Source organism: Electrona antarctica (genome assembly GCF_951216825.1).
Source record: "Electrona antarctica genome assembly, chromosome: 2".
NCBI lineage: Eukaryota > Metazoa > Chordata > Actinopteri > Myctophiformes > Myctophidae > Electrona > Electrona antarctica.
The window spans coordinates 42,537,026-42,553,963 of NC_136807.1; the positions used below are offsets into that span (position 1 = coordinate 42,537,026).

Consider the following 16,938-nt stretch of genomic DNA (forward strand, 5'->3'; position numbering starts at 1 on the left):
AGATTTGACAGCACTATCGTCAGTGTTGTGTAAATTAAGTGTTTAGGCCTATTAATATGTTGGATTAATATTGGATGTTGTATTTTTAGACATAAGCACTCTCTGTAGTAGCCTACCTCTGAGGACCTGGACCCCTAATTATTGTAAGCTTCCTCAACAATGTAGATAAATACAAAATAAATAATATATATATGTATAATATATTATATATATGTAAGGCCTAATAGTAATAATAATAATAGGGATTCAAAAATCATAAAAGCATAATAGCCATACAATATCCAAATATCTGTACAGTCTGTAAAATATAGCCAACTATCACAAACATGAGAGAAGAGAGTGTAGGCAATCTCTCCTCTCACTCTCACACACACACACACACACACACACACACACACACACACACACACACTCCACCAAAACACATCCTGAGTGAGTATGCTTCACATAATTATGTTGGATGTAAGAGTCATGAGCCAGTTTTAAGGAGAAACAAATGGTTCTATCTATCGACAGTCTACAGCTTAGAACACTAGCTGTCCCAAGTGGTACTCTTTTGTCCAAAATTGAGATGGAATTGGCAGGGTTTGTCTGTAATCTTGGGGCCCACCCGTGTATGGCATCAGTGCAACACGCGTGGTGGCTGAGATAGAGGAACAGATGACGTTCCCTTCACTTCCTGTAATGCTTGACAGAAACGGTATATGAGAAACACAGAAGCTGTTACCGCAATTTTTGCAGAGGAAACATGTTGATGTGTTGTGTATTTATTTTTTATAACACTTGTTAGAGCCTTTCCCCCAATGAATGAAATGGCTTAATGGCAGGTAAGTTACTTAATGTCTCTTAAGTTATATTGCATTGTTTGCATTATACTCTTTCCCTCTACAGACTACAGCAAGTATGAGAGCAGGCCTGTCCTAGTATTTGTGAAGGTTTTCCTGATTGTATAGCTTGTATTGTATTGTATAGCTATATTATTTAAATGACAAGTGAGTTCATATTTCTATTATCACGATAACAGAGCCACATTGCTTACACCGTTGAGCAATACTCAGCTTTGAACATGTCATATTGTTTTGTTACCAGTCGAATAGCCTTTTCTACATACCCGTTACTTGCCTAATGAATGAAGCTGATCACTAACACTCCTATGCTTTCAAAATACCCATTTATACAGATCAAACATTAAGGAATATTTCATAAATTGTTTCTAGAATCTTAATATATTATGTTTGCTATTATATTACTCTTATATAACAAGTATAGGCCTACAGTAGGCCTACATGTTTTCTCTGCATGTATCCTGAGTATGCTAATCATACTGCATGTCATAATACATTTTATACTACCTAGTAAATGATTTGTTTCTGACTGATTTGTGTGCATATATTCAGTTCATATAAATAATAATACCTTTTCTGAAACATTACCATTGTAGGTTTGAGGCACTAGTGCAGGGAAGAGCTACTATGGACACACAGGATGTCAGCATGGTAAGGTCATCTGTGGCGAAAGACTTTGATGAAACAATCTCAAAAAGAGCAGAGAAGCATGAATACCTTCGAGGACGCAATAATGTGACTTCATGTCGGAGCCCTACAAGAGAGTTTGACACAAATGTGATCAAGAGTGAGCTTCAATATAAGAGACAACTGGAGTTTCAAAAGAGGAGACCAGTGAGTCCAGACCCAAGTATGAAGGCACACTACCGTCCCCCAAAGAAAAAATCTGTGAAAATGTCTGTGAAACCTCACAGTCCAGAGACTCAGTCAAAAACATTCCAATCGGATATTCAATTGACTCCCAGCTCTAATGGACGGCCTCTAATGGTGAAGCTGACGCAAAGCAATGGCAAAGTGTATGACGACCAAAGCAATAGTAAATGGGTAAGAACCTGACTACTTTAAAATACTGTATTTTTGAGTGTGGTATTTTGAAGCCTGTGGTTGTCACAGAGTAGGCCTAGTTGGAGAGATGTTTTGTTACATGTAGGACATGCTGCCATGTTGGAAGACAATACAAATTAAATATCATTATCCACTTCTCCTGACTAATGTTGAACTACCGTATTTAGCCTATACTAACATCTGAAAATGCAAAAAGGCAAAAGAGTCTAAAATCACTCAAGATTTTACGGTGAAATACTGCACATAAAATAGTAATTTAATTAACTCCACTCGTATATCTGTAAGTAAATCTATTTATAGCATTGTGTTGACCATTTCCTCTCATCAGGCTTTGTTGTGGTCAGAGCCAGTAACACCAGTAAGACAAGATAAAAGCTCAACAAGAAAAGAAGCAGCTCCAATTAGTGTCATATCTTCAATAAAGAAACCACCCCAGAAAAGGGTGAAAGGACCAGAAGAAAGACAGAACATCATTAATGGTAACAGTCTCAACAGTTTCCATTGCTTGGCTCCATATCTCTTTGTCAGAAGAATGATTTTTAATAGATACTAACATTTTTTTTCTTCTTACATGAAGCCCAAAAGACAAGCATCAGAACTTCTATGCAAACTGAAAACATTCTTCACACTCAACAATTCTCACTCCAGACTAAAACGACTCTCAAAACAAAGACACAGCAAGATGCCAGTTCACAGATAGAGTGAGTTTGACTTCATCACCCCCCCCCAAACCTTATCATTAATATCTGATTGCATGTCCATTTCGCGGCATCTTTACAAAAGCTACAAATAATTCTATTTCTCTTTTACAGGTCTGGCTTTATCACTGTCAAGGAAGCGGTGAGTTGCAACTTAAGTAATATCATTGAATGTACTTAATTGCCAATGATTCACATTGATGAAGCTGAGCATTTTAGCATTCAGAATGATAATAACGCTTGTATAATCAAATAGCATAACTTGAATTCAGTTCACACAATCCCCCTATCTTGGTGCTGAGCAAAACTAAATCAATCAGCTTATGAAAGGAAGGCCCACACAGCTCACTTTTAATGCTCTGTATGATAAATGATGCATTTATATTGCACCTTTTAAAGCACTTTACAATGTGCATCAAATTCACGACCGGAGGAAACCACTCAAGACACCAGCCTGTTAATCGGGAGCAGATATGGGTTCAATTGTCTCCCAACTGCCACTCTACATCCTGAGCCAACCAATGTTTTTTCTTCAGGTTTTTAACGATAAGAATATATGAGTTGTGTGCCTTTCTTTCTTAAACTTGTCCATCATCTCTCCCATAATAACAGGATGTTCAACAGTTAACTGATTACTTGCAGGTATGCCACTTATTTCAAATGCATTCATGTTTCTGGTGCTTTCTTATTTTCTAACTTATGGTAAAGACTTGCATCATTATATATAGTCAAACGTCTGCTTAGCAATCTTTTGTGTGGTGTGTTCCAGCACTAATTTATATTTACTGAAATCTTGGATTCATGTGACTGACAATTAAGTTTCTTGCATCTAACTATATGTCTTTTCCTGTTCCTATCAGGAGGCTTTATGGAGGGAAGAGGCTCTAAAGAAGAAACTAGCTGTCCTGCACAACAGAGCTTCCACCATCTTGAACTCCTCTAACAACATATGGACAGTAAGACTCTCTTCCTGTATTACTTGTTGGATTTCCTCAGAAATAGAAGCATCAATGCCTGTCATTTAAACTGCCAAACAGCAGAATCACATTACCGGTACTGTATTCATAAGATTGTATTTTGACTGTGGTGCACAAAACAATAGGTTCTTGTTAAGTATAAGTACTGTAGTTGTATGTCTATGTCTACTTGAGCGTAAAGAAGACAACTGAATCATGTGGTTTAGACTTTAGAGCTTCCTGCCCCTCTCTATATGCTGGCAGAGCAAGCTCTCTCACTCTCACACACAGGAAGCTAGTGTCAGATGTTATAGGTGTTACTCATAGGGGTTATACTACTTCAAAAGCCCCACTGTCCTCGAGTCGATTAAGTTTATCTTTTGTCTCCATTATTCTGACATGCTGGTGATGTACAAAGGTAAAAAAAATATATATATATTTTTTGCAGGAAATTACATTTGCACAGTAAAATTAGATTAAATATATGCTTTCTCATCTGTGTAAACAGTTTCCTGTCCAGGTATGTTACCAATAGCCAACTTATATTACTGTAAGCTATACTTGGGCCATTTACTGTTCGTGAAGAGTATAGTGTTACATTAAACACGACCTGTCTTTAGAATTACTGATGCTGCAAGTTTCTTTGGCGCCCCAGTGGGTGCAGGCAGTGGAGGCACTTTTTTTTTTTTTATCAGATTGTGGTTTATCAAGCGTTACGTTTTCCTCTGCAGGATTCTCGGTGTGACAGTCATTTCCTTTCTAACCCACACAGGCCCGCTGCAATGAGGACCTGCTGAGAATCAAGATCAAGGCTCTGGAAGCGCAGCTGCAAGTCTGCCTACAGGTAAAGTAAAGTAAGAATAGCCACAATGTACAGCTACTGGGCCGTCGGAATGTGAGGCTCAGCTCCTTTCAAGACTACTATATATGTTTCACTTGTCTCACAGGTGAGAGCTATTTAATTAGGTTGTAGGAGCAGTGTCTCCACTCCACAGCTACGTCACAGCATCATTGAAAGTTTTTTGTAAATGGTGCATTGGTAAATGGTGCATTTATATAGCGTCTTTATCCAAGGCGCTTTACATAGATTGTGCATTACATTCACACACACATTCATACACCAATGGCGGCAGAAACCATGCAAGGTACCAACCAGCACATCAGGAGCAATTTGGGGTTCAGTGTCTTGCCCAAGGACACTTCGACACTAACTCTGGGGGAGCCCGGGTTCGAACTGGCGACCTTGTGGTTACCATCCGGGAACTCTAACCCTGAGCCACCGCCGCCGTTTGTAGTGTTGCTTGCAATAAAAAAGAAAAGAAAACGTAACCTCTTCTTCAAACTCCAAACTTTTTGTTCCCTGGGTGAAAAGAAGTTATTTTTGGCAAGCGACATAGTCATATGATGATGTATACATTTGCCTTTACTTTGCCTCTTTACTTCAACCACAGCCAGACTCTGTCATCTCACCATATCCCTCTGTGTTGTTTTAGCACATTGAGACTGGTTCTACACAGTTACCGTGGACTGCATCCATTGGCTGTATAAACAATTAAGGCTGCATTTTAACCGGTCAAACGTGTGCACATTTAACAAGGTGTTGTTCTGTTCTTCTCCTGCAGAAGTTCCCCAAGGATGGAGTTAAGAAGCTTGCACTGCAGATGGAGAAGCATAAGCTGTTATATGAGGAGAAGGCTCTGGCTGCCTTGCAAAGGGCAATGCAAGAGAAGACAGAGGCCCTCACTGATGCTGATATTCTCCAGGTTAGGATATAAACGTGTTGCTTTCACATAAATAAATGTATGCAGTTCAAAATGAATCTGCAAAATGAGACTCAATAGTGTTCCAAGTGACTCCTTGGGGTTTGCATACTGTCCTATGTGTTCCACCAGGAGGCGCTGCAGGTATCCAAGGCTGAGTCAGAGAGGTGGCAGAGTCTGTATGAGGAGTTGAAACAGAGCACTGCTCATTTGAAGAAGAGTCAAGAGTTCAGCATTGGACAGCTGCAACAGCTGCACGGTCAACTGGAGGTACAGTAATACAGCAGCATGACTGTCAAAAGGGTACATTTTAACACGAGTTGTTAAAAATTGCACATGTGTCCTGCACAGTTGTCCAGGGGCCGAGAGGCGGAACTGCGAGATGAGATGGGGTCACTGCAGCAAGAGAACGAGGAGCTACGGTACAACGTCTCCGTGCTAGAGGCAGACAACCTCACCCTGAGAGAAGAGACGGAGAGCCTTAGAGGTCAGAATTCCTTCTAGGTCAAAGTCAAACCCAGGTGATCTGGGGTTATTTTAAAATCACCTCATCAATGATCAGGGTCGACCTTGAAACTCAGATTATCAAACGGATGTTCTGGCCTGGGATAGCCTCGGTCCGAGCCTTACTCATCTGCGAAGAGAAAAGCCTAAAGGCAGAGAGTGTATCGGCGGAAGTGTCGGGCCAGAACATCCGTCAGATGTATTTCTGATCTCTCAGATGTCTTTAATGTCGTACAGTTCACAGAGGATTGTGTGCACATCTTGTGCCTCTAATTAGGCCAGGCTCTATTATATATATATATATATATATATATATAGGCTATATATATATATTTATTTTTCTGGGTGACATGTGTGAGAATGGTGGATGTTTGGGTAAATAAGACCCCAACTTATCTCTTCTCTTAGACTGCAGCACCGAGTGCAAGAATTTAATGGGAGAACAGCTCAGACTGAAAGAGGCCTCTCGGGTGGAGGAGCAGCTCAGACTGAAAGAGGCCTCTCAGGCGGAGGAACAGATCAGGCATACTCAAGACAGACTCCAGCAGAAGGAGAAAGAGGTCAGACTCAGGAGGATGTCACTTAACCCCCAACTCACACTGCTATCATATACAGTACAATGTACAACAATACCATACAGATTATGTTTTGTTTTCTTACATGTATACATTCAAGTAGTTCCAAAATAATGACAGCAAAGCAAAATTATAGTGCAGCGAATAATGCAGTTGTGTGTGGGTGTGTGTGTGTGTGTGTACGCGCGCGTGTGTGTGTGGGTGTGCGCGCAGTGTGCAGAGCTGCAGACAGAGTTGGGGGCCATGGAACAGGAGTGTCAGTCCAGCCAGGCCCGGCTGACGCAGTGCAGAGAGGAGCTTTGTCTCCTCAGCCACCACCGCAGAAGCAGCAGCAGCTGGGTTGTGTGTGTGTGTGTGTGTGTGTGTGTGTGTGTGTGTGTGTGTGTGTGTGTGTGTGTGTGTGTGTGTGTGTGTGTGTGTGTGTGCGCGCGCGCGCGCGTGTGCGTGTGAGATATCTCCTTACACATATTGAAAGTGTGTCTATTCCCATACATTGTCTACCACTATGACTACTGATTACATGTACATGTTCCACCTCAACAAGGTGTGTTTTGCACTTTGCCACATTCACAGTGATAAGCTCTATGCTGCAGCATAAACCAGGGCTACATGCAAGCCAGTAAACCACATGAATCCTTACCGCCCCTATTCTGGGGGGCGAATATTAGTTAACTACATGCTCACAACACATTGCAAACGCAACCCATTGTGAGATTGATCATCGGATCATCATTATTTTTGGCAAAGATATTTAGTGGAGCGAAAACAGAAGAGGTCCTAGTATACAGCCCTGGAGGACTCTGAGCAAATAGGTATAGAGCTATGCATTGTGATGGCCAACTAGGTTTATATAGGGTTTAGTGGTAGTGGTAGTGATTAAAGCATTGCCTGTGATACTGCTGTGCTTGTGTACATTGTAATGTATTATGCTGAGTGTATGGGTCCATTTGGTTACATTCATACACACAGAGTTTCAAATACAGTTAATAGGCCTACTGAAGATTTTACTGTGTATAACAACATTTTTCCCATTTTACCGTTTAGGGACTATGTGGCTCCTGGAGATGGCTATGCATGTTCCTGGTTCCGCTTCTGGTCATAGCCGTTGCCATGATGTTGTGGCTGTGGCATCCTCCTTTCAGGGATCAAGTGGAAGACATTTACACAGACATACAGACACGCATCGACAACTATCTAATGGGAATGGACTTTTCTCAAGTCTCAGGATGTTTCAGACCAATATAAAATTAGCAGTGCTCAGGGATGTTGTTTTTCTCATTCAGTGGTCCTTTGTTGCCGATGTGGAAAGTATAAGACCGATGTATTTATGTTCATGTTTAAGTTTTAGAAACCTGGGACTGGAATTTGTTTAGAAATGTAATTAATAAAACATGAGAAATATGTGACATTGATTATGTCTTGACAGCCCTACTTATGTACTTATATTCAAATGGATACATCCAATAACACCACCATCCCAACACTATATAGATATGGTACATGTCACTGTGTTTGCCATTGAATTAGGGGGAGTGGTGGTTTAAATGTTATGCCGGACTTAATAGCATGCAGATGTCACACACCGTGATACCCTCACACAACTAAGTAAAACTTTAGGCTTAAGAGTTGTGGTTTGTGCTTTGATCCCCAGACGGGCAGGAAAAATCTGTGCAGGAAAACTGCTTTATTGCTCACTGAACCTATTCTGAATAAATAATGGTAAAGCAAGCAAACATGTAAACAAAAGATGCAAAACATGGAAAGAGACCTCAAAATGTTGGTGCAAGCAAAAAAAAATGCAAGCAAACATGTAAACAAAAGATGCAAAACATGGAAAGAGACCTCAAAATGTTGGTCAATTAAGATGTACCGAAAGTAAACATACATAATTAAATAGAACAATTAACAAAAGAAAAGAAACATCAATACGGATATTTTTTGCATTCTTCACTGGCTGGTGAAGTCACTTGGCTGTGTGTTTGAGAAGCACAACTTTAGACAAATGAAATGTGTTAGTGACAAAAAGTGCAATACATTTTAATCACTGCCTCTGTGGTTAAATAAAGGTTATCAAATGGTATCACACAAGATTACAGGACATTGCAGTCCATGAATGCAAAGCTGGTTCATATCGCTGGTTCATATCGAAGGTAAATTCCACCTTTCACAAATGAATATCAGTAGTGGACAATGTACTCAACTCTAGTACTTGAGTATAGATACTCCTAGTCAAATATTACAAGTGAAAGTTTCTCAGTCAAAAGTATACTTGAGTTATAATAATAATAATAACAATAGCTTTAATTTATATAACGCCTTTCATGAACCCAAGGATGCTTTACAAAATGTACCAACAACAATCAACTATATGCCATAAGCCTGAGAGAATAAGTGTCTTTTCAAGGCAGCCTTAAAAGAGTCCAGTGTTGGAGCATGGCAAATCTCTATTGGGAGAGAGTTCCCAAGGGTGGGGGCTGCCACACTGAACGCTCTGTCCCTGAAGGTTCGCTTGACTTATAGTACTGGAGTACATTTTTTTTTTTTTTTCATTCAACCTTTATTTAAATTCTCGGAGAGACCATTGAGGGAACCCCTCATTTACAATGATGCCGAGATTACATACAGGAAAAAAAACACAGTAATACAACAATATTAGTTACAACAAACCGTTAATACAATTATAAATTCAGCAATCAGTTAAAACAGCAACATACAGGTGATGGACGGTTATTGAGTACATTTCTAAAATGACCAATTGATGCCAGGGTATTAAGTTTAAGTTCTTGTTGCAAGACATTCCAAGACTCAGGTGCACCGATGCTGAAAGCAGCCTTTCCAAGTTCAGAGTTGGCAAAAGGGACCAGAAGGCCTAGCCAATCACTGGAGCGAGTTACAATGCGACTAGGTTTCTGATGTAACATGGAAGAAATATATGATGGTAATTTCCCGACCAGGGCTTTATATATGAAGAGGTACCAGTGATTATTGCGTCTTTCAGTCAGAGAAGACCAGCCTACATTTTCATAAAGGGTACAGTGATGAGTATCATAGCTGTCTCCAGTAATAAACCTCAGAGCCGAGTGGTAAACTGAGTCCAGTGGCTTGAGTGTGGAGGCAGCTGCATGATGATAGATTATGTCTCCATAGTCCAGTACGGATAGAAATGTGGCTTCAATAATCCGTTTTCTACAGATCCTGGGAAAATTTGCTTTATTTCTGTATAGGAAGCCAATTTTTTGACGTAGTATTTTAACCAGATTATCTATGTGGTATTTGAAATTGCATTTGTCGTCCAGCCATATACCAAGATACTTATATTCCGAGACTCTTTCTATTGTTGATCCATTGGTGGTGGTGATATGGAGATTAGAATAGTCTATGTTTTTTGATTTAGAGAAGTCCATGAATTTTGTTTTATTGCTAAAAGAGCTTTGTAATGAGTTAAATGCGAGTTGTAGTTTTTCAATGGCCAGTACAGTGGAGTCAGCGGTACAGTATAAAATTGTGTCGTCGGCATAGAGATGAATTTGACAATCACATAGTGAGGAGACTATTTCATTGATATATATAGTGAATAGGATAGGACCTAGAATGGAACCCTGTGGTACGCCAGATGTGACTGGTAGGAACCCAGATTGTCCATCACCCATCCTAACACATTGACGTCTACCATACAGATAATTCCTAAACCAGTTGCAGGCATCTGTATCAAAGCCTGATATGTGCAGTCTATCTAATAGTAAGGAGTGGTGAACTGTGTCAAAAGCTTTGGCGAGGTCAATAAAAATGGCTGCAGCATGTTTGTTTTTGTCTAAACCTGTGAGTAAGTGATCCAGAACTAGGGTGACAGCTGTGATCGTGCTATGATTAGCTCTAAAGCCAGATTGATGAGGGCTTAGAATTGACTGGTGTGCAAGGTATGGTTTTAACTGGTTATTTACTATTGACTCCAACATTTTTGAGAGACAGGGTAGTTTTGAAATTGGCCGGTAGTTATTGGGATCATTACTGTCACCACCTTTGTGCAGTGGGACAACATGTGCTGATTTCCAAACATTGGGGACTATACCTGATGACAGAGACAAATTAAATATAAAAGCAATGTGATCCACAATAAAAGGTGCAGATAATTTTAGAAAAAAGGGATCCAGGTTATCTTCACCTACAGAGGATCTGATGTTGATGTTGATACATGCTTTATAAAAAATACTTCAAAAAGTACAAATTACAAAGCACATATGTGCATTTCTGAAAAACATCTTATTTTCCAGAAGAAAACAGAAATGTAGATGTCTTGTCTTTGAAATGTAGTGGAATATCGAAAAATACAAATACTCAAATAAAGTAAAATATACTTAAGTACAATATAGTAAATGTACTTCGTTAGAGTCCACCGTTGATGATTAACACTACTTTGTGGTAGAATCCTCCCTGGTTCTGCATGGGGAACTGACAAGAATGTTGCAGGGTTTCATACAAATTTGACATAGAAATGTCATAATAATATACCAGTACCTCTGTTGCTTGATCAGATACACCTGGAGAACAATCCCTCAAACCCTCACTGACTGAACCTTCTGAACGGGACAGATCCTATTGTTCAATGAATTCTGTGGTTTTAACCGTTCTAGATAAAGCTCCATTCTCAATGAATACTATTACTGACACTGCATATTCACCACACAGATCCCTGCCCACTGTCTTTCACCCAGGTTTACCTGTATGTTCCCCAAATAGACCACAATCCATTCAAGAGATGGTTCTTCTCTGGTCTGAGGTCAGTTTACCTGGAAATCCAGCGGTTAAGGTAAGAGTCTGTAAAGTGAAGGCTGCACTATTAAATAAAACCTGTTATCGTAAAGATATATATTTATTTCATGATAAATTATATGAAATGGCAAATGGCTGTACAGGTGGAGATGAAAAAGATGAAAATGGGAATCTTGAGTCTTGACAAACTTCAACTTTATTTATAGTGTGATTACCTGCTGCAAGATGAGGCCTCCAGTTCTCCTGCTGTGTTTAGTGGGGCTGTGTCTGTGCAACACCGCACATTCCCTGAAAATCTGTGCTTTCAATGTCCAGAGTTTTGGAGAAGCAAAAGTTAACAATCAGAAGGTTATGGGGATTCTACTAAAGGTACTTGTTCTATTGTTTGTTTTTAATTCAACAAAACACGACTTAGACCAGCTAACATGACATTCACACTCAATAAGTAATTTGCTTCTCTTGCCCAAGATCCTCGCTCGGTGTGACTTATGTCTGATTCAAGAGGTCCGAGACTCCAAAGGAGAAGCCATACCAACACTGGTGAAGGACCTCAACAGGTAACAGTTGATCTCTGTCTCATATACATCTCTGTCTCATATAATATAGATAGTAGACTTCCATCATCAGCTATAATTACATCTATATATCACCAGGTTTGACAAATCCAACTCCTATTCCTACGTGGAAAGTGAGAGGCTTGGGAGGAAAACCTACAAGGAGCAATATGTCTATATTTACAGGTAAATACATCAAATGAGGATAATGAACACAAAAGATTAGCTGTTCATCTCCTCACCTATGTGTCTTCTTGTCACCAGAGACAATGTGTTAAAGGTCAAAGAGCATTACCAGTACCCTAAACTAGAAGGGGAGGGAACCAACGAAACAGACGTCTTCTCCAGAGAGCCTTTCATCGTTCGTTTTCATTCTCCAACCACTTGTAAGAGACATTCATAAAATATCTGTAGTGTTTTGGGAAAAGGATAGCAGATTGTTCATGGTGTGTTACACATGTACCTCTTTCACAGTGGTCAAGGATTTTGTCCTGATTGGTCAGCATACCTGTCCCAAAAAAGCCATGAAAGAGATGGATGAACTGTACACCGTCTTCAAAGGAATCTACAAGAAGTGGAAAACAGACGTGAGTTGATTCACCACATTTAATTTAGGATCCATAGCTTACCCTCAAAGCATCACAGCTTATAACTTTATATGGGTTTCGGATTCAATGTGGTGTAACAACACATGAGTAAATGTTAGTTATTTTATACTAACCTCTTTCCCTTACCTAGAACGTGGTCATATTAGGGGACCTCAATGCTGGTTGCAGCTATGTCACCATCAAGGGATGGAGAGCTGTCCGCTTGAGGAGTGACCCCAAGTTCCGCTGGCTGATTGGAGATGAGCAGGATACTACTGTTCGTCAGAAAACACACTGTGCTTATGATAGGTCAGTGATGGGTGCCATTTTAGCAGAATGATTAAGTGTTCAATTAAATGTAGTATTCACAAGATGCACAATGACATACTGGTCCATATTGTATTAAGATTATCACAACTACTTAGTTGCTGTGCATTTAAAATATGCTTCCTTAATTTATCCCTTAACAGGATTGTTGTCCATGGAAAAGAAATCTTCTCCAGTATAGTCCCAGGTTCAGCTCAACCATTCAACTTTAAAGAGAACTACCATTTAACTGAAGAGGAGGTAAACTTGCTCTGTTTACAGAGAACATTTATCATTTTCTGTACTTTTTTTTATTTGTTGATTCTACTTTGTTTCGATAAGTGCTCTATAAATAAAGATATGGAAATGTATCAAAACTTTGTTTCGATAAGTGCTCTATAAATAAAGATATCTTAAGTTAACTCTATTTCTCATGAACACTGACTTTCTTCCTTTAACTGGATTTTAGGCTCTGGAGGTAAGCGATCACTTCCCTGTAGAAGTTGACCTCAAACCCAACCATCGCTACCTCCTCCGCCATGAGCTGTAGACCAGTCAGCTATCAACACGCCCAACATTTTATTTTAATTGGATTTTAACTGGATTTTTCATGTGTTTTTTTTATAATAGATATTAATGCAGCTATGAATATTGTTCTTTCAGAATCAGATTGTTGAAACTAATTCACCATAAGAACTCTACAGTCATCTCTGTCATCTCAGAGGCTAATAAATATCAGTTGTTTCAGCATGAAAGAAATATGTATGTGTGCTGGGTTTTTTTTGTGTTGTGCATCTGAATCTAAAACCACATCAAAGCTGACATAACTACAGTATGTGTTCTCAGAGGTACAGAATGTTTCCACGCTGCAAAAGAAAAAAAGGAAAAAAGAACATATACGATGTAACTTTCAGAGATGTTAAGAACATAATTATAAACCTAATCATGTTTGTATTCTTTATATATTTTTTAATTTCCATCCAGCGTCATCCTTGTTCTGCATTTTTAGCGTCTTCTTTTAGACAGGAAGCCACTAGCTGTGACAACAGATGTTGCCGTTTCTTCCTTTCTGGCAGTTCAAGAGACTTGTACAAAGAAGTGTCTCATAAGAAAAATCTTTTATTTGAGGATTCAGTTGCCGTTTTTCCTGAGCTAACTCCTACAACATATGCTTTACTCATTACACTTTCCTTTTTTTAATGGGGCAAAGCTTTGCAGATCTATATGGTGATACGTTTTCAGGTAAGGAAAACAGCTTGGCTGTTTTCAACTCAGTTCCTCATTTTACAAAAGTAATCAATGTTTTTTTTACCTCTTACATCTCTTCCACCATACTCGGACCATATGTGAAGAGTTGGACTTTGAGACTTTAGATTTTAATGAAATAAAAAGGTTTGAGGGGGCAGAGACAAACAGTTCCAAAGAAAACATAACAGAGAAAGAAGAGGTTCAGCATAAGGAAGCAACCAACCAAACCATAACTTTGTCTAGCGCACAAACTATTCATACAAAGTTACAAACATAGCTGAAAATGATGAAGAGGAAGCTGCCTCCAAAATGGATGAAGAGGTTTCCACAGGCACAGGAGTCTAGTATCATGCACATGGATAACACACCAGAAGAGCAATATTACAGCTCAGATGAAGACTTTGTACATGGATATTCTGAGTCCAGCAAAGATAAAGAGGAAGAGGATACTGGACTGGGAAATAAACTGGGTTTGTCTATGGCTGTCCACTGTAGCAAAGAATCCCTGGAGGACAATAACCAGAACGGGACTCTCACTGAGGGACAACCTCCAGCCCCTGATGGTACTGCAAATCCTCAAGTTAGAAATGAGGAGCAAGGTGAGAGTGACAAGGATGACGATGAGAGTCAGTTCTATATTGGGAAAGTCCCCATGCGGGGCAGTGGGCTGAAAAAAAGATGTGACAGGACTGGGAGTAATTCAGAGAGTGAGGGCAAACAAATCGCAAATGATGAAGTGAAGGTAGTGAATTTACTCACCCAGTGTCCCCTTGAAATATCAACACAAACTCTTCAGGACCTCATCACTGGCGATGACAATGAAGATATTATTATAGACAAAATCAAGGATTTCTCAGGGGATGACCACCAAGAAGCAGGTGAGACCTTTGCAGATTACCTCTCCGACTTCTCATGTGAGTATATGGAATATGGAGGGTATAACGAAGAAAGCAAATTGCACGTACCGCCATATACTTCTGAGAGTGGACTGAGCAAAAAAGAGAGCAGAGACTTGGGACAATCTTTGACAGAGATTATATCGGTTCTCAGTGCTGAGAGGAAAGACCAGGATCCGGATGCTGGATGGACAGGGATAAATGCTGATTTGGCAAGAATCGTGTCTCTAGGTTTGCCGGCTGGAGAGATAGACAATGTGGGAGGAATAGAGAGTGACAAATATTTGACAGAGAATGAAACTGGAGATGGGATATCTGCACCTAAATGCCTAAAAACAAAGGATAACACCTATACTGAAGAGCAGACAATAATTCAAACAATAAAAACAACAACATCTCTGACGTCAGGTGAAACATTTGACTGTGGTTCTCAGCATGAACATAACAGTGAAGATTACAGCATTATGGGGCATCAACTTCTGTCCGAGTGTGACAGCTACAGTTATGGTGATGATGATGTCCAAGTGATGAAAGGTTACGGGGAGAACACTGAATGCAATTACCGTGATTCCAAAAACTATAATCAACCAAAGGATGATGTTCACCTTCAAGGTGAAAGCACAGCTGTGCTTGTCAGGGGGGGCATGGGCATCTCTGGTGAATTTGCTGCTACAGATGCAGCAGGTTTGGGCATTTATTTGGATACGGTCGCATCGACCTTTGGGGACTTTGAACTTCTTAGAAATAGAGATGCAGAAAAAGAAGAAACGTCACCTGTGATTTCTTCACAGGAGGAGCTCAGGGATAACACTCACACAACCATGCACTCTCCCAACCAAGAGTCTGTGGACGATGGCTTTTCTTTCAACGATGCATATGAGGCCTTGAGAATCACAGAGTCAGGAGAGTTTAGAGATGACGAGTATGAAGAAGAGAGGAACTGGGAGCAGGAGCAGGAGAGAATTGAGGCTTTCTACAATTTCTACAATGACAGTGAAGGGGCGAATTCCACAGGTAGGCGTGAGTGTAGTAGAGAAACAATGAACATTTTCATGAGATAATAAAATTGAAGAGAGTTCGACTAATATTTTCCAACTCTTGTATGCTTTTACATAATTTTATTAAATGCAGCAGAGTATATATTTATTTATTTATTCTTTCATGGTTTTATAGGGCGGAAAATAAAAGTTCAGTTTTGCTCTGAGCCATTATTGTCTGAGGTCATTCACTATGACTCGGACAGGTAAGTACTGTACGTAGGAAGCCAGGCATTTCCTTTATTAATTAAAGATGAATTGCCATACATACGGTCAAATGTGCTTTCAACTCATCAGCAGTGGTAGAGAATCACCTGGTAGTTCCACAGAAGGGGAAGACCTGCAGAGCTCTGGAGAAACAGATATGGTAAGTACATCATGGAAATGTGAATAGTTTATACTGTGAATTGTGAACACTCGTACGCACACACGCCTACGTAACGATTTTGCTTCTTTCAGGAGCTGATGGAGCCCGATTCTGACGCATTGACAATGAACAATGTCCCTTATTCCCCACACCTCTTACCGGAAAACGTGCAAACTCTCAACAGAACAACCAAGGTGTGTTAATTGTCATTGGCTGATGCTACATGCAAATCATTGTTTTTCAAACTAACCTTTTCACTCACCAAATGACAGATGCCTACCAATGCCTTCAACTTCTCTGTCATTTTTACTGCAGTGTCTTGGCATACTCAAGTTGATACTGCAAATGGGCTTGGTGGTTCTGATGGGGCTATTGATGTTCTGGTGGGCCAACAACAACCAACTAGACTGGCTTAGCTAAATTGCCTTAGCTTATTTGTTTCTAATAATAATAAATAAATAAAAACATTGTAATGTATTGGGAGCACATTTGGTAAAGGGATTGGAAACTATATGGGAACTATGCACAAAAAGCTAATTTCACCCACTTTTGTGTAAAACTGTGATGTGAGTGACTATGTGAAGCTGATTCTGATTTGTGAATTAAATGTATACAATCTACTGTATACAAACACGTTTTTCATAATAAAGGTCTGATTATTATTATTATTATTATGATGTCATTTGTGTCTAATGTAAAAAATAGATTAACAGTTATGTGTTGCAGTCTTGTTGCCAGCAGGTGACGCTGCTCACCATCTCTATGCTCAG

At 39.7% G+C, this 16,938-nt stretch overlaps 3 protein-coding genes across 3 annotated transcripts; all 3 read left to right on the forward strand.

The window, feature by feature from the left end:
- The first annotated feature begins 717 nt into the window (after positions 1-717).
- Positions 718-7,815, forward strand: traf3ip3 (TRAF3 interacting protein 3). Its single transcript, XM_079527748.1, has 14 exons — positions 718-827; positions 1,442-1,889; positions 2,239-2,389; positions 2,488-2,611; positions 2,723-2,750; positions 3,221-3,250; positions 3,469-3,564; positions 4,337-4,408; positions 5,187-5,327; positions 5,457-5,594; positions 5,676-5,811; positions 6,237-6,388; positions 6,617-6,742; positions 7,448-7,815. Exons 1-14 carry the CDS (start codon positions 808-810, stop codon positions 7,646-7,648), a joined length of 1,863 nt encoding a protein of 620 aa, XP_079383874.1. The 5' UTR covers positions 718-807; the 3' UTR covers positions 7,649-7,815.
- A 3,583-nt stretch (positions 7,816-11,398) lies between these two features.
- On the forward strand, positions 11,399-13,194 carry dnase1l1l (deoxyribonuclease I-like 1-like; the record flags this gene model as incomplete). Its single annotated transcript, XM_079490741.1, has 8 exons — positions 11,399-11,542; positions 11,642-11,730; positions 11,827-11,913; positions 11,992-12,113; positions 12,202-12,314; positions 12,466-12,623; positions 12,785-12,881; positions 13,090-13,194. The coding sequence occupies 8 exons, from the start codon at positions 11,399-11,401 to the stop codon at positions 13,168-13,170; spliced, it is 891 nt and encodes a 296-aa protein (XP_079346867.1). The 3' UTR covers positions 13,171-13,194.
- Positions 13,195-15,567: 2,373 nt separating this feature from the next.
- LOC306935637 (uncharacterized protein) lies at positions 15,568-16,689 on the forward strand. Its single transcript, XM_079518742.1, has 5 exons — positions 15,568-15,778; positions 15,938-16,007; positions 16,099-16,168; positions 16,261-16,362; positions 16,484-16,689. Exons 1-5 carry the CDS (start codon positions 15,586-15,588, stop codon positions 16,586-16,588), a joined length of 540 nt encoding a protein of 179 aa, XP_079374868.1. The 5' UTR covers positions 15,568-15,585; the 3' UTR covers positions 16,589-16,689.
- Positions 16,690-16,938: the final 249 nt, after the last annotated feature.